Genomic DNA, 27257 nt, shown 5'->3' on the forward strand with positions numbered 1-27257 from the left:
TACCCTCCCTCTTTTGTATAGAACACCCTCCTCCCACCCTCCCTCTTTTCCAAAGAGCATGCCTAACCCCTATCGTCCCTTCTTAAGATAAAGAATTTGTGTTCCAAATTTGGTCGAAATCGGCCAAGGGTTCAGAGTTTACACTGCGGTGATCGATAATTAAGAAATACCCCTCCCCCATACCTCCCATACATACTTAACCTCCCTATCGTTCCCTCTGTAAGATAAAGGATTTGTGTTTCAAATTCGGTTAAAATCGGCCAAGGGGTTCAGAATTTAAACTGAGCTGACCGATAACTAAGAAATACCCCTCCCCCCCACCCCTTCCCTTTTCCAAAGAGCATGCTTAACCCCCGATCGTCCCCTTCTTAAGAGAAGGAAATTGTGTTCCAATTTTTTTCGAAATCGGCCAAGGGGTTCAGAATTTAAACTGCGTTGATCAATAGTTAAGCAATACCCCTTCCCCCATACCCTCCTCCTTTTACAAAGAGCACGCTTAACCCCCCTATCGTTCCCTCTGTAAGATAAAGAATTTGTGTTTCAAATTCGGTTGAAATCGGCCAAGGGGTTCAGAATTTACACTCAGTTGATCGATAACTAAGCAATACCCTTCCCACACCCCTTCCCTTTCCAAGAGCATGCTTAGCCCCTATCGTCCCTTTTTAAGATAACGTAATTGTGTTTCGAATTCGGTCGAAATCGGCCAAGGGGTTCAGAATTTAAACTGCGTTGATCGATAACTAAGCAATACCCCTCCCCCCATACCTTCCCCCTTTTCCAAAGAGCATGCTCAACCCCCCTATCGTCCCCTCCTTAAGATAAAGAGTTTGTGTTCAAAATTTGGTTGAAATCGGCCAAGGGGTTCAGAATTTACACTGAGTTGATCGATGACTAAGCAATACCACCCCCCACCCTCCCCTTTCCAAAGAGCATGCTTAACCCCCCTATCGTCCCCTTTTTAAGATAAGGAATTTGTGTTCCAAATTTGGTCGAATTCGGCCAAGGGGTTCAGAATTTAAACTGCGTAGATCGATAATTAAGCAATACCCCTCCCCCCTACCCCCCCCCCTTTCCCAAAAGCATGCTCGACCCGTCCCCTCCTTAAGATAAAGAATTTGTGTTCTAAATTTGGTTGAAATCGGCCAAGGGGTTCAGAATTTACACTCAGTTGACCGATAACTAAGCAATACCCCTCCCCCCACACCCTCCCCCTTTTCCAAAGAGCATGCCTAACCCCCCTATCGTCGTTTCCTCAAGATAAAGAATGTGTGTTCCAAATTTGGTTAAAATCGGTAAATGGGTTCAGAAGTTATGCTGGAACATACATACAAACATACATACAAACATACAAACATTGAGTTTTATATATATATAATATAATATATATATATATATAAGAAGATAGATAGATAGATAGATAGATAGATAGATAGATAGATAGATAGAAGAAGAAGATAGAAGATAGAAGATAGAAGATAGATAGATAGATAGATAGATAGATGAGACAGCCGTGAGCTGAAAATCTTTCTATCTTTACAAAACCAGCTTGCCTTTGATTCTTTACACATTAAACACTTGAATTCAACTCACCTTTTGAAATCAGCGTCAGGATTCTAAAAAAAATCCTGGTAGTATCGTTAAAATGTGGGACCCAAGATGGCCAGAGGGAAAAACGAAAACAGCAGCTCTCCGAGGGTGCGTGTGCACGCCACGGAGGTCTGACAAGAAGAGGCCGAGTCACGGCTTGCTGCTCACCGATTGACACGCTGAGGTGTTAATGGTGTTAATATACAGGCACACGCTCATGGTAACTTACTCAAACTCCACAGAACCCATATTTTTTTAAGCCTCTATCTATTTTAAAAACCGGCCTTAAATTGACGAATGGATAGACAATCATGTCAATATTATAATGCCATTAAATATGTTTTTTTCATGCTCTTGAAATATGATAAAATATGACTTACCGCGAAATGCGAATTAGAGATATTGAAAGATTAATTCAACGCATTTTTTATTGATTTTCTCATAATTGTTTTTATAAGTCTCATGAAGATTGATCAATCAATAACTTAATTATTCCTATATTTTAATGACATGGCATTTTCTACCGTTTCCCATCAATCAAATGTTCGGTTACCAAATTTTTTTATCATTCCATGTCACATTAAATACGTTTAAATCGATATTTTAACACTTTCTAGTGTTATTGACACCCAACATTTTCTATGCTTTCCATTTTTCATTTATCGATTCTGTAGACAGTCATGCCCCTAACCACGATCAAATGACGTGAGTAACAATCATCCGCTATTGTACAATACTCTGTCGGGTTTTTCTGCCTTGCTTTATTTGCAAATTCGTTCAACAATTCAGCATCTCTTAACTCTATTGTATGGACTTCTCTTAATGCATATGATGGTTTCCATTGAACCTGTATGTACGAAAGCGTTTCCAAACTGTTCAATTCATTTCGATTTGTTTTTTTTGTATCTTTCTTAAAGCAGCTTTTAGTCCAGGTGCAAGTTTGTCACCGTTTTTCCGTAGTACATTAGAACATATTTCGAATATTTTTCCATTAATTTTTCTAACTTTTAACTCTTGATGTAAGTAACCAAATTATAAACGAAAATGTTTTGTTCCAACAGTAACCTCTAGATGTGTGAATGTTGTATTTGCGCGTTCGTTGTTTTACGATTCTGAGATGCAAGAAATCCAAAAGAACACGAAATGATCTGACCTAGCCGTTGCTACCCATGTAACCGTTCGTTGATTTCGTAGATAATTTATAATTAGCGGGTAATTTACTTTCCGATAAATTGGCAGGGGCAAGCGGTGGAAAGAAATCCTCCGGATTATGTGGACTTAAGAGGTTCCATCGAATCCGACTCAGTAAGTACAACGCCGTCGTCAACCCCCCAGATGGAAACGAGGGAGACGGTGAAGACGACCACACCCGAAGAAAGTTATGGGAGTGCTGCTGACAGATGCTCTGTATCTGTGCAGCTCCCGAGCATCGGGATGCCCTCTGCAAGAGGTACCGATCATTTCGGGGCGAGTTCCGGTGCTGCGCCGATCCTCACGTTGCCTCCTCCGCCGTCTACCGCCCCACCACCACCCCTATACGGACTCAGTCCAAGGCTGGAGATGCGTTTGGCGCTGAATCACGACATTCTCGGCGACGAAGACCTAATCAGTTACACCCCGGCACCGGACCTGACTTCGATTCTCGGGCAAGACCTCCACATACCACCGGATGAGCGGGAAGGATATCATTATGAACCGAATCATCACGCGGGTGAACAGCTACAACAGTATTCCGGTGGCTTTGGCCAAGCACAACATGATGAATTCTACAACCAGCAACAACAATCAACCGGCAAGGCCCAGCTCGAGCAATTCCGACTCACCGGGCACCAGCACAAACCATCCCCTGAAAAACGGAACGAGCTCATCATATCAGCAAAACAATTCAAAGATGGATACTCCTACGCCCAGCCGGCGAAAAGCACAAGATCCAGCTACCTGGAACAGTTTTGGGTCTGTGGATCGCGGTAGGATCATTTGAAATCTTATTCTGGTTTGACCTGTACAATGTTTCCACTTGCAGAAGAAAAGACTCTATCGGACCTGGAGCGTTTAGCGAGGCGCGAGAAAGTCTACTGCATGACCCAACTGAATCAAAACGGCTCCCACCTGAAACATACAGCTAGTTTCAACAAATCCAGAACTTCCAAATTGTACGTAGATTTGCTCTCTTCTATGAGGTTGGAAAACAGTTTTATTAACATTCTTTTCATAGATTCAACTTTCTATCGCGACGAAACTCGGAGAACACATTGCATGGGCTTCATGGGTCGTCGCGAGAATACAGCGGTGACGATGTTCCTACTTCCCACTCGGACTCCAGCCGGATGAACTCACCTAGGAAAGAAAACGTAAGTATTATTTTTATTGGAACAACAAATTACCAAATTAAGCGATGAGCAGTGACCATTTGAGTAGAAAAGGCGTATTTGAATTGATGGTGCCCAATTACGTCCAACGTTGTTCGGCATTTTAAATCTCCCTCCCCTTTCTTCCTATCATAAACTGACACAAATCATTGACCCCGAGTAGCACATAGATTTGGTTGCAGTAACTTCAATGTGACTGCATTGACTAACTTGCAACATGTGTGCTGGTTGGAGCCACACCCTTCCCCCAGCGCACATTCATGTGTCATTTATTTTATGGTTTTCCTTTTTCGAACACTATTTATTTTTACAATTACATTGAGACAGCGCCGTAGCGTAGACTCCCAGTGCACTTGCCGAAAACTTAATTGGGCGAGATGTTCGTAACTAAGGACATAGCAAATTTTTTTCCATGTATTTTTACATATGCGAAGTTTTCGGGATTCAGCCACGGAAATTAAAAATCCCGGCCCCATTTAAAATACACAGAGGCCAAAATCCGGCGGAAAATTTTCCTTAGGCCTCTATCACCTGCATGCATAAATGCATATGTCCCAATGGGTTGGAAGTAAGGATTATTAAAAAGCCAGAGAATTTCTAGAAATATTTCTTATAATTTTTTTATGATTTTTTGAAAAATTTAATAAATTTTTACCCAAATAAAAACGCTAAGCCCAGACTTCCTTTTTGTGAATTCACACTCTAGTGGATTTAACTTTCTTTTTGCAAGGATTTAGTTTGAAAATCCAACTCTCAAGTGTACCGGTTGGTGGTTGGATCGCTATTGAACCTAGTCGCATCAAGAAAAACCCTATTTTAGAGTGGATTGAATGACCTTTTTTTATAGAGGGAAGAAGGCAAATTTGCATACAGACACCTGAAATTATCACTCAGGGAGTGGGGTTGACGCGGAAGGCAGAAGGACAGCCCGCCAGACCCACTAAACCCACCCAAGCAACAGAAGGGTACTTGAATTACCCTCTCTACTAATACCCTGGTTCCCCCAGGAACTGCTCCCCAGTATTACTTCTGGGCAGGCATTGAAAGCGTGAGTGAAGCGGACGAGCATTGATCTAATTCAATCATAGCATCCTACACCAGTGAGTGAACAGCCTTGCTCAGATGGATACCAAATAACGATTATGAGCGATCGTTGCTGCGTAAACAACGAGCAACAGAGTTCGCCAAGCCAAACTTGGTATGGTATCCAGGGAAGCTACGACTGAAGCATTTGTGTTACGCTTGCAGCTCTACTAGAATAAAACTAAAACATTAAGACACATCAGGTGTTCTGCTTTATTCACTCTGCTTTCAAGTTGCTGGGATGGAGGAGAGGAAGTATCAAGGCCTCCCATGCAGTGTATCAGAGTTCCATTCTCATAGCGGACTTAATTTTTCTAGTGTCTGAAAAGATTTTTCTGAAAGCGTGTGGTAACAACACTCATTGTTAGGTTACCAAGTGATTTGCCTCGCTCAGTTGTCTCGCATTGGTGAGCGATGAAGATCTTTGAACTTTGAATCAATGAACGCCAAATTTCAACGATCTAGAAAGCATCAGTGATTAGGCCGCAGTAGAGCATCAAGTTGACATGAATTTAGTCGATTTTTACTTATGATCTGATTTTTTTTCAATGCCTGCTTCTGGGGGATAGGCAGTAATTAATGCACTCGCTCATTCACACTCACACAGGTACTCATCCCGTGTGAGTCTTACTTGGGTGCTCTTTCTAACACACCCTCTGACACACCCCGACACTCTTTCTGACGCGCCATATGAGCCTTACTTGGATGCTCACCACTGACATACCATGCGAGCCTAACTTGGTTGCTCACCCTACCACCTGATTCACGCTCTAGCACACAAATCTGAGCCTTATTTGGGTGCTCACTCTAGCACACCCTGCCACTCCTCCTGACACATGCTCTGACACCCCATGTGAGACTTACTTAGGTTCTCACTTCTGACATGCCATGCGAGTCTGACTTGGGTGCTCGCCCTTAACATACCATGTGAGTCTGACTTGGGTGCTCACCTCTAACATGCCACGCGAGTCTGACTTGGATGCTCACTCTACTCATCTCTGCCATGCCTCGAGGTGTCGATAGCGATAGGTACCAACAGTTCTACGCTACGACCCTCCTACCTCGGCATATGCAGTCCATACTAACACCTATGCGGTTACTCTTCTGCCATGCCTCGTGGTGGCGACTGCGGTTGCCACTCGCTACGACACTCTTACCTCGACATGGGCAAACCTCTCATCCACTTTCCCGCACTCAACCTGTTTTCGCTCTAACTAATCAATCACAAGTTAGTCATGCTTATCGACTGCTGCTCGGCGCGCCAGATTCTCTGCAAGCTGCAGGCAATCTGAGTGGTTGCAGTCGAAACTGAGTTCCACTTCTCTACCGCTTGGCACATCCTCTGGATAAGGGTATCCGGGGTTGTGTCCCGACCGCAAACGTCTAGCATAGCTCTCTTTCGACGTCGAAACGAGGACATACGAACAGTATGTGCTCTGCAGTTTCGTCAAAACCTGGGCAGTCAGACGGGGCTCTCCGCGTGCCCAAACCTGTGGAGGTACTGCCGAAAGCAGCCATGGCCTGACAGGAATTGTGTCGGATAGAAGTGAACTCCCCCATGGAGTCTCTCCACCCAGCTCGATATGTTAGGTATCAGCCGGTGGGTCCACCTACCTTTAGAAGAGTTATCCCACTCGCGCTGACATCTGGCAATCGAAGTCACCCTGATGCGTTCGCGGGCTCCTCTGGTGCCACGTAGCTCGAAACACTCCTCGTCTTCCCGGATGACCAGCCCGACTGGCATCATGCTTGCAATCACGCAAGCTGCATCGTGTGATATCGTGCGGTAGGCAGATATCACTCTGAGACACATTAAGCGGTACGTGCTCTCCAGCTTCCGCAGGTAACTGGTTACCCCCAGAGCTCTCGCCCAGGACGGGCCGCCATACCTAAAAATAGATACGGCAACGCCTGCCAGTAGCCTACGTCTACTGACACACACCTTGGAACTGTTGGACATCATCCTCGATAATGCCGCAACAGCAGTTGAAGCCCTCTTGCACGCGTAGTCGACATGGCTGACGAAGATCAGCTTGTCGTCTATTACGACCCCAAGGAGCTTCAAACTCCGCTTTGATGCGATCACGACTTCACCCACGTGAATCACTGCATGTTGAACCGACTTGCGGTTGTTGACGATAACCACCTCCGTCTTATGTTGAGCGAGCTGCAGGCCTCTAGCGCTCATCCAATCCTCCGTCGTGCTGATCGCGTGTGCTGCGGTCAGTTCTACCTCGGAAATTGACTCCCCGTAGACCTCCAAGGTTTCGTCATCTGCGAAACCGACGATCTTAACACCAGGAGGGAACTTTAGCTTCAGAACCCCGTCATACATAAGGTTCCATAGTACCGGGTCCAGTATTGAACCTTGCGGAACTCCTGCGGTAATAGGTACGCTTCTCTGACCGGCATCGGTCTCGTATAATAGTACACGGTTCTGGAAATAGCTTTCCAAAATCCGGTACAGGCCCACCGGCAGACTAAGCCGGTGTAACGAGAGCGCGATGGCATCCCAGCTTGCGCTGTTGAATGCGTTCTTCACATCAAGTGTCACTAACGCACAGTATCGAATACCTCGCCTTTTCTGTTGGATCGCTATCTCGGCGGTCTTTACCACCGAGTTAATAGCGTCCAACGTGGACTTACCCTTGCGAAAACCGAACTGGTTGCTAGACAGGCCGTTCGTACCCTCTGAGTACGGGGTCAGCCTGCTAAGGATGATCCTCTTCAGCAACTTGCCCGTCGTGTCTATAAGACAGATTGGTCTATGCGCCGATGGGTCGCCCGGCGGCTTCCCGGCCTTCGGCAACAACACCAGTTTCCGTCTTTTCCATCTTTCGGGGAATCTACACTCATCTAGGCATCTTTGCATAGCTAGCCTGAACATGTTCGGGTTCGCTATGATTGCTGCCTTGAGAGCGCTGTTCGGAACTCCATCAGGCCCTGAAGCTTTGTTCGTTACCAGGGATTTGGCCACCGCGAGTAACTCTTCGTTCGTCACCGGAGCCACCATTTCAGCCGCACCCATATTGCCTTGTGGTGCAGGAGGCCAGGGACTTGTGGCTCGAGACGGGAATAGTACCTCGATAATCCTCGCCAACCTATCCGGGGACCGTTCAGAGGGTGAAGAGCTCCCTTTGGTCTTGGCCATCACTATCATGTAGGTGTCACCCCACGGATTCGCGTTGGCTCCTTCGCATAGGTTGTCGAAACACGCTCTTTTACTATTCGTAATGGCCTTGTTAATAAGTGATGAACTCTATATTTTTTTGAAAAATCACTATAATAAAGAAATTTAAAAAAAATGGCCTTGTTAAAGGCCAGTTTTGCAACTTGCATCCTTCGTCTAGCCTTGAGGCAGGTTGATCGAAGGGCCGCAATCTCGGGACTCCACCAGTATACCGGGCGTCTGCCATTTTTCGGCAGGGCTTTCCTCGGCATGGTGGCCTCACACGCGCGTGATAGGACAGCTACCAACGCATCCCCGCTTAGACCTTCAGTGTTCAGTCCCAGGGCCGCGGTGAAAACTTCGCTGTCGAAGTGATTGGTTCTCCACTCCCGGACCTCGGATGTTGCACGCCATAATTGATCTTAAAGCGAATTGCTAGATGATCACTATGGGTGTAACCCTCGTCCACCCTCCAGTCCAAGTCTGGTGCCAGACTAGGACTGCCAAACGTTACGTCAATCCATGACTCAGTGGGGGTGCAGTGGGGGTGATGATTAGGGTGCCAATGGAATGGGAAAAAAATCATCGTCATCGAATTTCAATAAACGACATTGCTCACAAGTTTCATTATCCCAAAATATGACCCCATGCAAAATTTGAGCTCAATCGGACATGATTTAGGAGTGCCTAAAATTCATCTAAGTTTTGAAATTTTTACCCATGAAAATTTTCCCAAAGGGGGACAAAAAAAAAAGACGAAAATCGAATTTTTGTTTTTGATGCCAAATGACTTAAAAATGCATGAAACGTCGAGATCTGATGTTACCTCATAAATATTTTTTTTAGTAATTTCTCACTTCTCACTGTGAAAAGTGAGTAGTACGAAGCGAGAAGTGAGACATCTCGCTACTCACTTCACACTTCTCACTTTTCACAATGAGAAGTGAGAAGTGAACAATTGTTATAAGTGAGAAGTGAGACGTATTTGGGAAAATGACCTATTCGAGCAAATGGACTAATTGGGCAAATGACCTATTCGGCCAAATGACCTTTACGGTCTAGTGGCCTTCGGCCAAACGGCCCTTCCCCCATCAGTTTACCTGGAAGTTGTAAAGGAGCCCTAGAAGAGGGCTATTGAACACACCAAAGGCGGAACAAAGAGTAGACATTAAAAGAACAACGCGTAAATCAAATTCATATAGGCTACATAATTTATGTGTGAAACTAGGATATTTAAAGCGTTTTCAAATACAAGAGAAGAAGACAATACATCTGATACATTATGTGAAACTAAATATGCAAGTTAGGGTGGCTCAAAAAACACTTTTTCAAATTTTTTGATGGACCGCCCTCTTATTCGGTTCTATTTGATGCCCTGATGCTCTGGACGAAAATTCATCCAAATCGGTCAAATTTTGGGCGGTGCTAAACTCGTTTTTAAGTTTATATGGAAAAATGTATGTAGAAACATCCAAAAACAGTGATTTGCAGTTGGACGGCACAATTTACGATCAAGAATCATGATACTCATTCAGCTCCTATAGAATTAAATACAGAATGTTATGCTGAAAACCGCGAGAAGATTAGAGTTTATTAGGCAAAGATATTAGCATTTTACTGGAGTGTTGTAGGGGTGAATTTATTTCTTTTCAAAGGTAAAAGAAACGAAAATTGCTCAAACCCCACTTCAGAGAAATGCTAATAACTTAGCCGGGCAAACTCTAATCTTCTCTCGGTTTTCTGCATAACATTCTGTATTAAATTCTTCAAGATCTGAATAAGTATCATAATTCTTCATCGTAAGTTGTGCCGTCCAACTGCAATTCACTGTTTTTGGATGTATCTGCATACATTTTTTTTTTCTTTTTGTTAAGCACCGCCCAAACATTAACCGATTTAACTGAAATTTTGTCCAGAGCATCAGGGCATCAAATAGAATAAGAATAAGAGGGCAGCCCATCAAAAAAGTTGAAAAAAGTTTTTCCCATACTAATCTGAGCCACCATCTGAGGCCTGGAAGCACTGGCGGAGACAGAGGTGGGGCACCACACGATGCAAACACACTATTATTCTCATATGATATTATTCTTGCGCCAAGTGGTGCCCCACCAAATAACAATAGCTAGCGCCGCCAGTGCATGGAAGCCTATTTTCAAGAGGCTCAGAAGCCTTCTCTCAAGAGCCCCGGAAACCTCCTTTCAATACGCCAGGAAGCTTCTTTTCAAGTGGCCCGGAAGCCTCCTATCAAGAGGCCCGAGAGCCTCCTTTCAAGAGGCCGGGAGTCTCATTTCAAAAGGTCCGGAAGCCGTTTTACAAAAGACCTGGAAGCCTCCCTTCAAGAGGCCCGGAAGCCTCCTTTAAAGAGACCTGGAAGCCTCCTTTACAGAGGCTCGGAAGCCTCCTTTCAAGAGGCCCGGAATCCTCCTTTCAAGAAACCGGAAACCTCTTTTCAAAAGGCCCGGAAGTCTCCTTTCAAGAGGCCCGGAAGCCTCCCTTCAAGACGCCCGGAAGCTTCCTTTCAAGAGACCCGGAAGCCTCCTTTCCAGAGGCCCAGAAGCCTTCTTTCCAGAGGCCCGGAAGCCTCCTTCCAAGCGGCTCGAAAGCCTCTTTCCAAGAGGCCCGGAGCCTCCTTTCAAGAGGCCCGGAAGCCTCCTTTCAAGAAGCCCGGAAGCCTCTTTTCGAGAGGCTCGGAAACCTCCTATCAAGAGGTCCGGAAGCCTCCTTTCAAGAGACCTGGAAAACTTTTTTCCAGAGGCCCGGAAGCCTCCTTTCTAGAGGCTCGGAAGCCTCCTTTCAAGAGGCCCGGAAACCTCTTTTCAAAAGGCCCGGAAGTCTCCTTTCAAGAGGCCCGGAAGCCTCTCTTCAAGACGCCAGGAAGCCCCTTTCAAGAGGCCCGGAAGCCTCCCTTCAAGACGCCAGGAAGCCTCCTTTCAAGAGGCCCGTAAGCCTCCTTTCAAGAGACTTGAAATCCTCCTTTCCAGAGACCTGGAAGACTTCTTTCCAGAGACCTGGAAGACTTCTTTCCAGAGACCTGGAAGACTCCTTTCCAGAGGCCCGGAAGCCTCCTTTCAAGAGGCCCGAAAGCCTCCTTTCAAGAGGCTCGGAAGCCTCCTTTCAAGAGGCCCGGAAACCTCCTTTCAATACGCCAGGGAGGTTCTTTTCAAGAAGCCCGGAAGCCTCCTATCAAGAGGCCCGGGAGCCTCCTTTCAAGAGGCCCGGAAGCCTCATTTCAAAAGGTCCGGAAGCCTCCTTTCAAAAGACCTGGAAGCTTCCTTTCAAGAGGCCCGTAATTTCTCAAGAAATCCCATTGGATTTTAAATTTTCCTCAAGAATTTCTTCAGAACTTTATTTTTTTAGAAAATTCTTTTAGGAATTCCTTTGATTATGTCTCTGGACTTTTTAGCAACTCTTCTGAAATTTCTGTAGACCTTCTTTAGAATTTCCTTTGAGAATATTTCAAATCTTACGAGAATATTTTCAAAAAAAAATATTTAGAAATTCTTTTTTGGAAATTACTGTTGGAAATCAAGGAGGAGGTTGGTATTCGGATTCTAATGATTTTTACGCAAACGCGACCTTTCAGTGGTCTTGTTGTTCAGAGATTATCACGCCTCTCTAGAGAGTAGGAGGTTCAGGGTTCGAGTCCCTCCAAAACACGTGAATTCTTTTTCGCAAATTAGTATCAATTTGTTCATTTCTGCCAAGTTATTTAACAAAAAAAATCATCCAGATCATGTTTCATGAATTTATCCAAAAGTTCGTTCGGAAAATTCTCCACACGTTTTTTTTCTGTAAAAAAAAATACCTCCAGGAATTAATTCGGTTAGTCATCCAGAAATTTTTCCAGGTGTAAAAGAAAATCCAATCCCTCGGCTCCCGAAATTCCTCCGGAATTTCCAGAGCAGATATTTCCGAACGAATTTCTAAAGTAACTTTCGGAACTCCAGAACAGTGACGGAAAATATAAAAAAAAGTCATGGGATTGATATTACAGGCTATTACTTATTTGCTGATAATTGTTTTCAAAAATAAATCAATTCTTTTTTTTTTCATTTACATGTAATGGAATGTGTGATGGATGAGGACGAATGTTATGTTATTGAAATTATCAAAATTTTCTTAGAATTCATTTTTTGAACTTTCAAAACAATGAATTCTAAACCTATTACAAACCTATTACAAACAGTTTTGAAATATGATTGTGATAATCAAATAGCTGCTAAAATGCAACAGGATTTTGTTTTTCACAACTGGACGTAACACAATACGAAGCCACACCCCCATTCCCCCGGTCACAAATTGTCACAAAATTTAAACCCTCCTCCTCTCTCAAACCTTGGACGTAATTTTGAACGAACCCGTAATGACGTAATTCTGTGTCCATATTAAGGCTTCTGAAACCCATCACTAGCCAGGAGGAGACTAAGCACTTTTCCTCATCATTATATTTTTTCAGGACAAATCATTAGACCGACGTTTCTGGAAACAACTCAGCAAACGACGCCGGGGCAGTCTGACCGAGGTCACTGCCAACGGCAACTAATCGAGTAATAGATATACAGAACAGTTGCATCGATGTAATCGCATAAAAAACCGCTATCCACCTTCGAGCTCTTAAAACGACGGTAGCATTAATTGACAACTTCAAGCTAAAATTCGATTTCATTACAGAAAACAAGTATAACGCTAAGCAAACCTATCTACCTAACAAGTTTTAGCTAAACTCTCGTTCCGTCAGGATCTTTCTAAGGATAGTTTGTTCGTAGATAGTATGAATCAATGAATAGTCAGAGTAAAGCAAATTGTTCGTTGTGACTTATAGTCCTTTCCGTACCCCACTCCGTGAGCTCTCCTAGATGTTGTGTTTTCTATGCGTAGTTTTCGATGGAAAATATGTTAGGACGAACGTAGGTTGACTATCAGAGCACCCTCCAACATGTAGCTGGATGTAGGGTGAGTTAAAAGTATTGAGCAACTGTAATTTGATAATCAAGGTTGAAATTTAAAAAAAAGTTAAGTCAAATATTGAAAAAAAAAACAAATCTTGGACTCGGAAATCAATAATTAGAGTATAGATCAAATAAAAGCTTCGCGGAGATGGCTACAAAATCGCGTAGAGCAACAAATAAGCGAATCAATTCGTGATAGTAGATAATAAATGGTATTTTATTTGTTAATTTGGTAATGAATTGGCAGTCACCTTAGTCATACTTTAGGAAATTTTTGACGATACCATAGTTTAGAAGTAAATACGGTTTTCAAAATGTATATATTTTTATCTGTGAATTTTAAAGAACACAATTTGTTATAGCTCACATTGATGGAATTAGAACATTGAGAATACCAAGAGGACACGTTTGTCATCGCAGTGATATACATAAAGATATGATTATTGTTGGGTTCAGTCGCAACCTTTGTCGATTGTTTATTACCATATTTGACTGTGGTTACATACAACATCAATTCTTTGAACAATATTAAAATACATTGTGAAAAATAGGAATTATGTTTTGTTAGATATAGCATTTCACTACAGGTCAATTCGATGCCATCAGTAATGAACAGCCCGTCCTAACTTTTTGTAATTCGAAAAAAAGCATCTTCCTTTCGAGAGCTGCACACCGGTCCGCAGAACAATGCCAAAGAATTCTGTTTCATTCAAATATCCTACATTTTTTGAATAATCTGTCAAAAAATCATCTAAATCTTGTAAATAGATGTCCCAGTTTTAAAGAAATAATTCCAACAATAACAAACTTTATCTCAAGCAGTAAAGACATTTTAAAGTACTCATCTTAAAATGAATAAGTAAAATAATTAACAGAAACGCCAAAACGTACAGCTTTACCAAACCAATTCAAATCGATCATCCAAACTCTTCATAGTTAGATAAGAACTCATAGAATTGAACAACAAACATCAGGAGATTAACTGAACAGCATAATGATTTAAACGAACTCAAACAAGCAAATCAAAATCTATGCCATTTTATTAAATTCAAATTCGAACATTTTATGAATCATAAATCAAGGAGTATGAGAAGAATAACACGCATTACCATAAAATAGGGCAACTTTTAGCAGATTTCAAACATATAGTCTGGAATACAGGCAGTCTTTTGGGTAGGTAACAATGCACTAGAGAGAAAAAAAAAACATTTCGAGTATTTTGCCTTATGAAACCAATAGTTGTACATTTTCGAGAAAAGTAGCGCGGAAGCCATAAGCAGCAATCACACAAAGCACTCTCTACGAACGATACGATTGAACCGGTGAATAAAGAAAATAAACTTCACTTTCATTATTTGAAACAAACAATCTTGATCATATTTAATATCACATTGCATCCAAACCATACAACGAGTAATTCTATGCATGTCGTCATTTCCGAATCGTAAACACAATTGTTGGTGCTAGTATCATTATCCTTCGCTTCCTCATGACTGATAATAATCAAACTTCTACCAGCGGGTCATAAAATTTCATCCAAATGCTCCGCCTAAGGAAAGCTTCACATTGGCCGTTAATCGTCAGTGGATGACGCCAGAATGAGCGTTTATTTATTTATAAAAACTGACGGCACTTTCAATCATTCAAGTACTTCGCTTTGTTGATGTCTTCGGTCGTACTCAAAACTCGATTTATGTGAAGGACAGGAATTATATTCTTGAACTTATTCCGATGTTCAAAATGATCCTGAAATCCTACACTCAATTATTTCCTATCATAATGTTGATAACAGAGTCGCGTGTAAGATATAGTGTTACTGCTCCTGACCTTCACCTCATAGCTCCGATATTCATCCCACGCAAAACAAAGCAATGAAATGGATTATTGTTATGCGCAACCGACCGAGAAAATCCCATTATCACAAAAAGACAGTAACTGTTTTTTTTTTAATATTTATTCAGTGTGCATCCCAGAGTAGAAACCAATTTATTTAATGCTAGCATAGGGTGTATTGTCGACGTAGCACCAAATCAGAATTCGAAAGTCGGGACATTATCGGAAGCGTTATGTCTACTTCTTTATACCGACCGAAGTAGTCGATAATGTCCAGAAGATAATCATCACTCGGAAGAGGTCCAAGGAAATTAATTGATAATTTCCATCCTTGATGACATAGAATCGGTCTTCGCTCTTAGTTTGATGATCCTCGCAGTTGACTGTAGCGTCAAACATTCCGGAAACATCTATCGCCGTAAAACCTTTGCCGTATCCTCGAAATTTGTGATCTACCGTCATCCTTCATTCGCTTCCATAGGCCGCTACAATTATTTAATTAAAATTATGTCCTACTGATCTCCACAAAGTTTAGGGGAGATACCGTCATCGGGGGTGACAATGGGTCAAACGGAGGTTAGAATGGGTCACTGATTGAGTTACTTAGAATGCTTGTAGAATAGATTGAAGCTATCTGAGGGCAAGACGATTAAAATATAAGAGACCTTTTTGAACGATTTTGCTCTACGACCTCTAGACTGCCGGTGGGAGCGATGACCCATTCTCACCCCCCAGACACATTGTCACCCCCGATGGTGGTATTAAAAAATAAATATTAAAATGAAAATAATAAAAAAAAACACCACGGATTTGTTAAAGAATGTTTTGAAAACGCTCAAAATCGTCCGATTTTTCTGTTGTTGCCCCCTCAAAATATTATTTTTGGGCAAAAATATCCGAGGGGGAGGGGGACATAATTGTTTTTAAATATTTGTATCGGCCTAATGTTTTTGTTGCATCCCGAATCGATTAGTGCCTGCATCATCACTCCGACCTTTAATCAGATGAACTCGTCACCGTTTCTGATTGAAAAAATGAAGCTCTGCCATTTCTTCGTTTTAATCTTGGGTCTTGTTCCTCTACTGGTATTGCTTGGATACGCTTTTCACGAGACGGACAAACAGGGTCCTGAGACAGATGCGTAAATATAAAACTAAACTTACTCATACCAAAATAAATACTCACAGGACACACATTGGGATTTTCCCGATAATAAACAATTTATCTATGGTCTACTTTTCGCATTTTGCAGGTTTACAAACTGTTTTCAAAGACGCCTTGTGGTTTTCTATACTTGTGAATTGAGAATTTCCAAAGTTTCCAACAGTCTTCCAGAAGCGACACATGATTCTCCAAAAACAATTTCCCAGCGGTCTTTAAGACGTGTGCTGGAGATCAGTAAGCTATGAGGAAATCTGGACGAAAATTTTCATTACCTTAACAACCATTGTGTAGAGCAGATCAATAAAATCAGTTTAATATTCACACCGTATATAAGTCTGGTTTCAGTTTAAAAACCCTGATTAATCCACCTAGCGGTGTTGGTGTCTTTCTCGTGCAAAAAATACTAAAAAGTATAAATGAGTATTTTTTAGCGTGTTTTGGGCATAAAATAGTATTTTTGTCATAACTTCTGATCCCATAGTCCGATCTGGCCAATTTTCAATAGCAAACAATGGAACAAGATTCCCCGTCGAATGGAACCTGCAAGTAATTCCTATGTTACAAAAAGTGTGAATACAAAATTTGTACACTTACACACATACATACGCATATACCGACATCGGGCTGCGAAATGGTGAGTTAACAACTGGGAAGGGGACCATCGTCCCTAACCCCTAATCCCAAGGCGTTAAGCGACCCGTGCCGAGGAGATGTATGGCCAGGGGGGGGGGGGGGAAAAAATGTGCTAGGCCTTTACCCGAGCCTGTGGGGTACCTGGGCACCTTCCACAGTAATTGTCCCTTACCGCGTCATGCTGGGCTCTGACGTGGTGGACCTCTTTTCCCGAGCAACTCGTGGGACCAAAATGGAAAACCAAGTCAATTCTTCTTCAATTAGTGATAGTAGTGTAGGCGATAACCCCTTCGCAAGAGGTGGGTTGAACAGGCTCCGCCTAGGAGGCCAGAGGCAATAGTCGGCAGCTCGGTGCGCAACGCCAACGTGGGTCACTACCGGCTACGCCGGTAGTGGTTATGGACGGCCCATGGCTTGTGAGGGCGATGAACCGCAAACGCGATGGGCTTTCGGCCTTCGAGGTGGCGACAGAACAGCTGGACGCCATCATCGACTTTGCGTCATCGAAGCATAATATCAGCAAGGACCTCAAGGGGAGCTTGCTGAAACTTCGAAAGTCGATGCTGGACGCCAAGCTGAAGAAGGCGGTCAGGACGGCCAAGGCGAACCCGTGAAATCTGTGGAGTCGAGGTCTACCCAGACTGAGGCCCAAGGATTCGCGGACTCGGGCAAGGTCGAATCGACCGAGGGCGCGCCAGCGAAAACGGGGTGGTGCCAAAGTCTACCCAGACTGAGGCTCAAGTATTCGCGGGCACGTCGGGGTGACTGCTCCAACGGAGCAGACACAAAAAACGGGGAAGACAGTCTCCAGGGGATGAGCTCCCTGAAGGCCGCTCCAAAACGCGGAGGGTTACTGCTCCGAACAAGGGTAGTGGGGCTGGGAAGCTGAACCCCGGCCAGGTACCTCCAAAACCGGGGCAGGAAGGAACTGGAAAGGGCCGTCCACATAGGAAAGACGGTGGTAAGGGGTTACGGCAGGCTGAGAGCTCTCAGCCGCTCCAGACCAGGGAAATATAGGGGGATGACGCCTCCTGGACCCTGGCCAAGAACAAGAGGAAACCGAAGACGTCAAGGGCCAAAAAGATGCCCCGGTGATGAGGGTAGCAAGATGTCTAGGGTAGGCGCCAATCGCTCCAGGGGCGATGCCCTAGTCATCAAGACGGACGAGGCTAAGTACTCGGACGTCTTGAAGGCGATGAGGAGTGACGTCAAGCTCAGTGAACTCGGCGCCTACGTACGTCGAATAAGACGCACCCGGACGGGCGAGATGATCCTCGAGCTGAAGCGGGCGTCTCGCAAAAAGGCGCCGCCTACAAGAAGTTGGCGGAGGAAGTCCTAGGCGAGACGGTCAAGGTGAGGGCACTCTCGACAGAGGTAAATCTAACGGTTGAAGACCTAGACGAGATCACCGAAGTCGAAGAGCTCGTCACGGCACTGCGGCAACAGTGCGAAGTGGACACGCCCACCGCAGCTGTTCGGCTACGGAAAGGTCCGGCAGAGGTTGCATTGGTTCGGCTATCTGCAGCGGACGCCTCCAAGGTAGTCAAGTTAGGGAGCGTTAAGGTGGGATGGTCGGTGTGCCCTGTGGGCATATACGAGCAACCCGAAGTTTGCTTCAAGTGCCTGGAACCGGGGCACAAGCAATGGGACTGCAAAGACCCTGACAGAAGCAAGCTCTACCGACGCTGCGAATTGGAGGGACATAAGGCACAATGCTGCACGAACCCTCCCAATTGTTTGATTTGTTCCAGCAAAGCTGCGAACAGCAAGCACCCCATGGGGGGTTCGAAGTGCCCGGCGTTTAAGCGTTCTGCAAAATCAAAGTGCAGGTAACGCAGCTAAACCTGAACCACTGTGATGCAGCCCAGCAACTGCTGTGTCAGACAGTTGCTGAATGGGAAACGGATTTCGCCATCAAAGCAGATTCTTGCCGGGTACCCGCCAGGAATGGTAATTGGGTCACCGATGGGTCTAAAATGGCGGCGATATTGACAACGGGGAAATACCCAGTCCAAAACCCAAGTAGCACACGCAACATCTTCCTAAAAGCACCATGTTTCTATTCAGTTTCATTAAAGGCATTGGAAAAACATCAAAACACGAAAAAGTTGCATCAAGATGACCAAAACGTTCGAATTGTGATCAATGTTTCATTAAAATTGCAATGAAGTACATGTTTGGCATTAGGAAACAAACAAACAAAGAATACTGTACTTCATGTTGCAAACACGAAACAAAATCATAAAGTTGCATATTTTTTACCATGTAACTTCAATGCGTCTTTCAAAATATAATTGTTTGTTTAAATTAAGTTGCAGATATTTAACCTATCTTCATGTTTAATTCAGCATTTTGACAACTCACATTTTTTTCTTGTGATGTTGCTAGAAACCCGAAACCCGAGTACAAAACTTCATAATCGTATGGTTTTTATAATGTGTCAACATGCAGTCCCTTCGAAGTGTTGAATGGTGCTGTGGTAGAGTGAAGGACTATCAATCACATGATTCATAAATCGAATCCAGTTTTATATTTTTATTTTATTTTTTTCCGAACCTGGCCATCAAAGCGGCCATTGCTGAGGCTCCCGAGATGATCAGATCTGTCATGCAGAGATGCCTGGACGAGGTAGTCTTCCCTGAAGCATGGAAAAGGTAGAACTTGGTCCTATTGCCAAAGGCGGGAAAAACACCGGGGGATCCGTCGGCATATAGACCAATATGCCTGCTTGATACGACGGGGAAGGTGCTCGAGAAGATCATTCTCAACAGGTTGTTGATACACACGGAGGGTGCGGATGACCTATCGAGTTGCTAGTTTGGCTTCCGAAAGGGTAAGTCGACCGTAGACGCTATCTTTTCGGTTACCAAATCCGCGGAGATAGCTATCCAGCGGAGGGGATAGCTAGTTCGCTATTGTGCAGTAGTGACTCTCGACGTGAGGAATGCTTTCAATAGTGCCATTAGGGCAGCTATTGCAGATGCGCTTCTGCGTCTTGGAATTCCCGAGTACCTGTACAAGATTCTCGGAAGCTACTTCCAGAATCAAGCATTGGTATGCGACACGGAGGCGGAAGTGCGTTGACATAACCTCAGGGGTTCCGCAAGGTTCCATACTGGGTCCGGTGTTATGGAACGTCATGTACGACGTTGTCTTGAGGTTGAAGTTCCCGGTGGGCGTGGTAATCGTCGGCTTCGCTGACGATATTACGCTGCAGGTCTACGGCGAATCGATCGAAGAGGTGGAGTTGACTGCACCCGACTCGATCGCAATTATGGAGGAGTGGATGAGTTCCAGGAAGTTAGAACTGGCTCACCACAAGACTGAGGTGCAGTACTGGTAGTTTTCGTGACTGTCATGTGAAAGCGAAAACAGTTGCATTTTCATTTTCAAGAGAACAAATGAAAATGTAGCCATCTCCCGGTCACCTGTCACATTACAAGCAGTCATGATGGGAATGTTGCTTTGTTTTGAATTCTAAATTTCAATATAATTTTAATAGATCTGTGCAAATAACTATTACTAGTCGATAAAATGATTGTATTGTTTTTGATTTTCGTGTTAGAAGTAACATTATTGAAGAAGAAACAGCTTGTTTACAATAGTTCGATGCGCTTTCATGAAATAAAAATCCGTGAAAATATGGCAGAATTCCTTTCATTGTTTATGTTTTGCTATGAAAGCGGGAGAGAATGAAATGTAAATATCGCGTGACGTCTCTCAATGAAAATGAAAATCTCAGTACTGCTGCACACTGGTTCAGAAGCCCCCAAAACGTGCGTTTTTTAGTTTTCGACCTGAAAACTGCATTTTAGAGTCATGATGTCTTCAGAAGAGTTGAAGGATATTTCTTGGGCATTCTTTTGATATGAAAATATCAATGATCTATCCACCTTGAAGGGCGGTATGGAATAAAAAAATTACGCAGATGTACAAAAGCAGTGGTTGTTCTCTGCAATGTTATAAAGAATGTGAATTGGAACATCTTTTCTGGAGACAAAATATCGGACAAACGGTTTTGTAAGGAATTAGAGCACGTTTTGTATGAACGACCCCAAAAATCATATTTTGAGCATAACTTTTTTGGAAATGATTTAAGCACTATGGTTTATTCTAGAAAGTTGTGCATAATGACAAAAAACATGTTTGTCTAGAACACTACTTTGATCTATCTTGAAACCTGTCAAAGTTACTAAGGAATCTTTAGAAAAAATAGTCAATTTTCACATCAACACACCATGAAAAGCGGCAAGAGGCGGCAAGCCAAACAGTCACCATCTGAAAGATTCGGTTTTAAGCTACCGAATGCACAATGTTTTGATTTGTTCCGTCGTGTTACGCTATTGGTTTGAATCAACTTTAAATAATCCCTTATGTACGTTTTTCAGTACAACTGTTATGTAAACAATTAAAAAGTGGCTAATATGATTGGTTATTTATTGCATAGTAACAATCTCCATCAAGAAACAGCCACATTCAAGACGAATGGCTGTCATTTGTCGAGATTGTAACCATGCAATAAATAACTAATCATGTTAGCCACTTTTTAATTGTTTACGTAACAGTTGTACTGAAAAACGTACATTAAGGTCACTCTTGACAGAATCCAAGTTTCAAAGTGCTCGCGTTTTCAGGGGCACACCACTCGATACGGAGGCGGCGGACAACTGTCATTTTTGTTGATTCAGCTTTGCTGCGTCGCAGCATGCGTGCAAAAATAAAAATGACAGTTGTGCGTTGCCTTAAGGACTATTTGAAGTTGATTCAAAACAATAGTGGAACACGACGGAATAAAACAAAACATTGTGCATTCGGTAGCTTAAAACCGAATCTTTCAGATGGTGACTGTTTGGCTTGCCGCCTCTTGCCGCTTTTCATGGTATGTTGATGTGAAAATTGACTATTTTTTCTAAAGATTCCTTAATAACTTTGACAGGTTTCAAGATAGATCAAAGTAGTCTTCTAGACAAACATGTTTTTTGTCATTATGCACAACTTTCTAGAATAAACCATAATGCTAAAATCATTTCCAAAACAGTTATGCTCAAAATATGATTTTTTGGGGTCATTCATACAAAACGTGCTCCAATTCCTTACAAACCCGTTTGTCCAATAACGTGTCTTCAGAAAAGATGTTCCATTTCACATTCTTTATAACATTGCAGAGAACAACCACTGCTTTTGTACATCTGCGTAATTTTTTTATTCCATACCGCCCTTCAAGGTGGATAGATCATTGATATTTTGACGTAAACTACGTCTAAGGGGAAAACTCGGATACAGGGTGTAAAATGAAAATTTCAAAATTGGGGACCGTCACGAAAGCATGTAAGATTTGTAACATTAATTGGTCCTTTATCTTTCGATGGATTTCAAAGATTTATATATCAATCAATTCGCAAACTCTCCACCAATTTGCCATTAGTATTGAAACTATTGATTATCAACGCTAAACTATTGAAAATTTGAGTTCTTTCATGCATCATGCATCATCACCAACTACCAGGAGAGCTGTTTAAACACGGTGGTGAAGCACTGGCTAGAGCGCTGCACTGGGTGATTACCAAGGTTTGGGAGGATGAGGTTCTGCCGTAGGAGTGGATGGAAGGTGTCGTGTGTCCCATCTACAAAAAGGGCGATAAGCTGGATTGTAGCAACTACCGCGCAATCACATTGCTGAACGCCGCCTACAAGGTACTCTCCCATATTTTATGCCGTCGACTAACACCAATTGCAAGAGAGTTCGTGGGGCAGTACCAGGCGGGATTTATGGGTGAACGCTCTACCACAGACCAGGTGTTCGCCATACGTCAGGTATTGCAGAAATGCCGCGAATACAACGTGCCCTCACATCATCTATTTATCGACTTCAAAGCCGCATATGATACAATCGATCGAGACCACCTATGGCAGCTAATGCACAAAAACGGATTTCCGGATAAACTGATACGGTTGATCAAGGCGACGATGGATCGGGTGATGTGCGTAGTTCGAGTTTCAGGGGCATTCTCGAGTCCCTTCGAAACCCGTAGAGGGTTACGGCAAGGTGATGGTCTTTCGTGTCTGCTATTCAACATCGCTTTGGAGGGAGTAATACGAAGGGCAGGGATTGACACGAGTGGTACGATTTTCACGAAGTCCGTCCAGTTATTTGGTTTCGCCGACGACATTGATATCATGGCACGTAACTTTGAGAGGATGGAGGAAGCCTACATCAGACTGAAAAGCGAAGCTAAACGGATTGGACTAGTCATCAACACGTCGAAGACGAAGTACATGATAGGAGAGGCTCAAGAGAGGTCAATGTGAGCCACCCACCACGAGTTTCTATCGGTGGTGACGAAATCGAGGTGGTTGAAGAATTCGTGTACTTGGGCTCACTGGTGACCGCCGATAACGATACCAGCAGAGAAATTCGGAGACGCATAGTGGCTGGAAATCGTACGTACTTTGGACTCCGCAAGACGCTCCGATCGAATAGAGTTCGCCGCCGTACCAAACTGACTATCTACAAAACGCTTATAAGACCGGTAGTTCTCTAAGGTCACGAGACCTGGACGATGCTCGTGGAGGACCAACGCGCACTGGGAGTTTTCGAAAGGAAAGTGTTGCGTACCATCTATGGTGGGGTGCAGATGGCGGACGGTACGTGGAGGAGGCGAATGAACCACGAGTTGCATCAGCTGTTGGGAGAACCATCCATCGTTCACACCGCGAAAATCGGAAGACTGCGGTGGGCCGGGCACGTAGCCAGAATGTCGGACAGTAATCCGGTGAAAATGGTTCTCGACAACGATCCGACGGGAACAAGAAGGCGAGGTGCACAGCGGGCAAGGTGGATCGATCAGGTGGAGGACGACTTGCGGACCCTCCGCAGACTGCGTGGTTGGCGAAGTGCAGCCATGAACCGAGCTGAATGGAGAAGTCTTTTATGTGTAGCACAGGCCACTCCGGCCTTAGTCTGATGATAAATAAATAAAAATGCATCATGCAACCCCTATACAGCGCGTTCCAATCCTTGGTAATTGCCTACTTTTAGGGTATTATCTATTATTGAACTGGGTTATATGAATGGGGTGGCCCAGCCGCTAGACAGTAGAGTCCCTACTCCCTCATAGAGTGGGAGGTGCCCAGGTGAAGCTGGGTAGTAGTGTTGTGGGATGGTTTCTTCTTTCCTTTATAGAGCGGAATAATTGGTTCAGTTTATTATATTTGGTTTTACGTAGTTTACGTCGAGCGGTCGTATCTTGTAAACAACCCCAACATTTTTTCTATCAAAAGAAAGCCCAAAAAATATCCTTCAACTCTTCTGAAGACATCATGACTCTAAAATGTAGTTTTCAGGTCGAAAACTAAAAAACGCACGTTTTGGGGGCTTCTGAACCAGTGTGTGCTGAGGTGGTTGTTCTTAACAACCGAAAGTCGAAGCAACAAGCGGTGATAAGGGCAGGCAACTGCGCGGTGACCTCTCAAACTCGTGGGGGTAATGATCGACGATAAGCTACCCTTTGGTAGCCACGTCAATTACGCTTGCAAAGGTGCCTCCACAGCTATAGTGGCATTGTCCCGGATGATGTCCAATAGCTCTGCGGTTTATGCACTGTGGCACTAAAAGTAGATGGACACATAGGTCGAAATCACTTTCCACCTGACCCAGGTTCTTACAGGCCATGGTTGCTTCAGACAGTATCCGCAGGTTTAGAGGAAACGGCGGAGCACGTGTTGTTCGTGTGCCCGCATTTTCGCACAATGCGTGACCACATGCTTGCCACATGTGGTCTGGACACTACCCCGGACAACCTAGTCCGGAGGATGTGTAAAGATGAAGTTGGCTGGAACGCCGTTTTATCGGCTATCGTCCAAATCGTCTCGGAGCTACACAGAAAGTGGCGCTGAAGTGGACTGAAGAAATTGGTTTTTCTTCCCCGGCAGTGTCTCTGTTCAAGCTCGAAGTCATCATGAGTGCCCGACCGACTGAAGTAACATTGGCCATTGCCAATTAGTCATTAAAAATCGTACCGATTTTCTGACGAAATCCTACCGGTTGCTGATTGGGTGAAAATGACAATCGATTACTTCGATCGGCGGTATCGCAGTTTCAAAAGGGCAGCTTGATGTTACCTTGACCGTGCGGCTTGGTAAATTTATGAAAATATTCAAAAGTTTGATTTTTGATTTTCTGGGCAAAATTAATTTATGCTAGACTACAAATTATGTATGCATGATTCTCATATATTATGCTTATTTAAAACGCTTGATTTGAAGCATTATTTACCAACTTTTTCCCATTTCACTATAAAACTCATCTAATTCCATGTTAAACTTTTTTCTGATAGTACGTAGCATCTTTTACTACGAATAATGGAAGAAATCAACGAGAAAAGATAACTTTTTTACAAATATTGTTCGGCGGATTTTGCAACCGACTGGGAAAACAACAAGGCAGTCGCAATTCAATTATCACATCTTATCCTAGCATTGGCCCTTCTCCCCCGGTAGGTTCGTGTTAGAACACCTTGGGATTGACAATCATCAAATCATTTTCTGGCGATCTCCCTGACGCGCCCTTTAATTTTTTAAACCACAAACCGTTTTCCGACCATTTTTCAGACGCGTCTTGTGATTTTCAAACAATAAATCATTTTTCAGACGGTCTAATAGTTGCGCCTTACGATTTTATAAACCACAATATGTTTTATTCTTTACACATTATACTACTTAAATTCAACTTAATTTTTATTTTCAATTTTTAATTTCAAAACTACTGTGTATCGTGATAAACCAAAAATAACCTGGCAGGATCGCCAAAATGTGTGGTCCCAAATGGTCGAAGGAAAATAGGGAAACATCAGTGGATGCGTGTGCAGACCACGGAGTACTGGTGAAAAGAGGACGAAGCATGGCTTGCTGCTTACCGTTTGACACGCTAAGAGTTTAATCTATGAACGCACGCTTCCACATCCAGGCGCTATTGTATATGCGCAAATAGCCAGCATGAGTTAATCGCCAGAAATGTGTATGGCGAAAGACATCTAACGCGGGTTTTCTCAAAATTAGGAACTTTTCACGAAAAACTATTTGGTACCGGTTATGAAGGATGGTGTCCGCTTCTACGCCTACCAAACATTGTTTCGATTAAGGTGCTTAATTTTGAGAAATCGAAGCTTAGATGCCTTTCGTCATACTGATTTCCGAAATTTAACTTCTAGTGTGCCGCTGTGAGCACGCCCAAAGCAGTCGATTCATTGTTTCTAACCCCTCTTACCTTTGAAACTTCTATAGCTTTTAACGCTTTTTCGTGTAAAATGAAACTAGATTTTATGTAATAATAAATTAATATATTTAACAAATATTTTTCGACGGAAAAAATACATCTAATTCGACTAGAATCATAAAAGTAACTATTATTAAGTACGCTATCGACAAAGCTAATCCTACTAACTTACGTAAGGTAAACTTTGCAATATACAGCACCAGATATAGAATACCTATCGCAAGAAACAGAGCCATCACAGAATATTGCATTCCATAGGAATTTATTTCAATGTAAGCTCCTGTAGAAGCTCCTCCTTCCATCATGTTTCGGATGAACCACGGCAGTCCCAATGAGAACAGAATTGCAAGCGTGTTTGCTCCCAGTGAGTTCGATACGCCCATGGCACCATTTCCTGTTGGTTGAGACAGAAATAAATCAGATCGAAAAGAAGAAAATGATACTTGTACGACAGTATTACCTTTTCTAATTACCGTGATGGCCGAGACTGCTTCCGGCATGCAACCACCGAACGCCAGGAAGGTTAGCCCCATGACCGTTTCCGGGACATCGAACGTACTGCCGATGATTGACATCATCCAAAATACCATGTAAGCTGTCCCGCCGATCCATGCGATACACATGATGAATGTCAACGGATAGAGCTTCCTATGATTACGCGGATCTGGTATTGTTACTTTGATGATCGCCCGGAAGGGCCATGTGTAGAACCACCAAACAATGCCCATCCACGAGCCATTTGATATTTTCAGCAGTCGCATTTTGCTAGCACCCGATTCAGCTGAATCAGTAGTCGAGTCGTACGAATCACGAGGAGATTGCTTATCACTGGTTGGAATATTGATGCTAGTGTTAGTGGCCTCCCCCAAGACAGCTATCGAATACTTCCGATGGTTTTTATGCTCAGATTTCAATTCATCTGAGGATTTCTTCTCCAGCCTCCGACACAGATTCCAGCGGTCTTCGATCAAGGAAACTGCCATTCGCTTCATTCGATCATTTTGGAACATCACTACGAAGTACAGTACATAGAGAACGACGAATACTACCGATTCGTACCAGTAGACGCGTTCATCCCAAAGGCATGACATCAGTGAGCTGGTACTAATGATGACGATAATCGAGTCCCGGGTCAATGGCCACCAATCAAGTTGGACGTGCTAAAAGAAAGTTGTGATCTATTTAGAGCGGTCAAT

General features: G+C 43.5%; 2 protein-coding genes across 2 annotated transcripts in view; one reads left to right on the forward strand and one right to left on the reverse strand.

The window, feature by feature from the left end:
• Window positions 1–14507, forward strand: part of LOC134222479 (uncharacterized) — a 276614-nt gene extending 262107 nt beyond the window's left edge. Inside the window, exons 28-31 of the mRNA XM_062701631.1 lie at window positions 3239–3554; window positions 3611–3740; window positions 3803–3938; window positions 12665–14507. Coding sequence (XP_062557615.1) covers window positions 3239–3554; window positions 3611–3740; window positions 3803–3938; window positions 12665–12751 — 669 coding nt within the window. The 3' untranslated portion in view covers window positions 12752–14507. The remainder of the gene's footprint in view (window positions 1–3238; window positions 3555–3610; window positions 3741–3802; window positions 3939–12664) is intronic.
• Window positions 14508–26103: 11596 nt separating this feature from the next.
• The window catches only part of LOC134224523 (sodium/potassium/calcium exchanger 4-like), a 55309-nt gene continuing 54155 nt past the window's right edge, over window positions 26104–27257 (reverse strand). Inside the window, exons 5-6 of the mRNA XM_062703897.1 lie at window positions 26522–27221; window positions 26104–26455 (exon numbers count right to left, since the gene is read on the reverse strand). Of these exons, the coding sequence (XP_062559881.1) occupies window positions 26130–26455; window positions 26522–27221 (1026 nt within the window). The 3' untranslated portion in view covers window positions 26104–26129. The remainder of the gene's footprint in view (window positions 26456–26521; window positions 27222–27257) is intronic.

The sequence above is a fragment of the Armigeres subalbatus genome, chromosome 3, assembly GCF_024139115.2.
Source record: "Armigeres subalbatus isolate Guangzhou_Male chromosome 3, GZ_Asu_2, whole genome shotgun sequence".
Lineage (NCBI taxonomy): Eukaryota > Metazoa > Arthropoda > Insecta > Diptera > Culicidae > Armigeres > Armigeres subalbatus.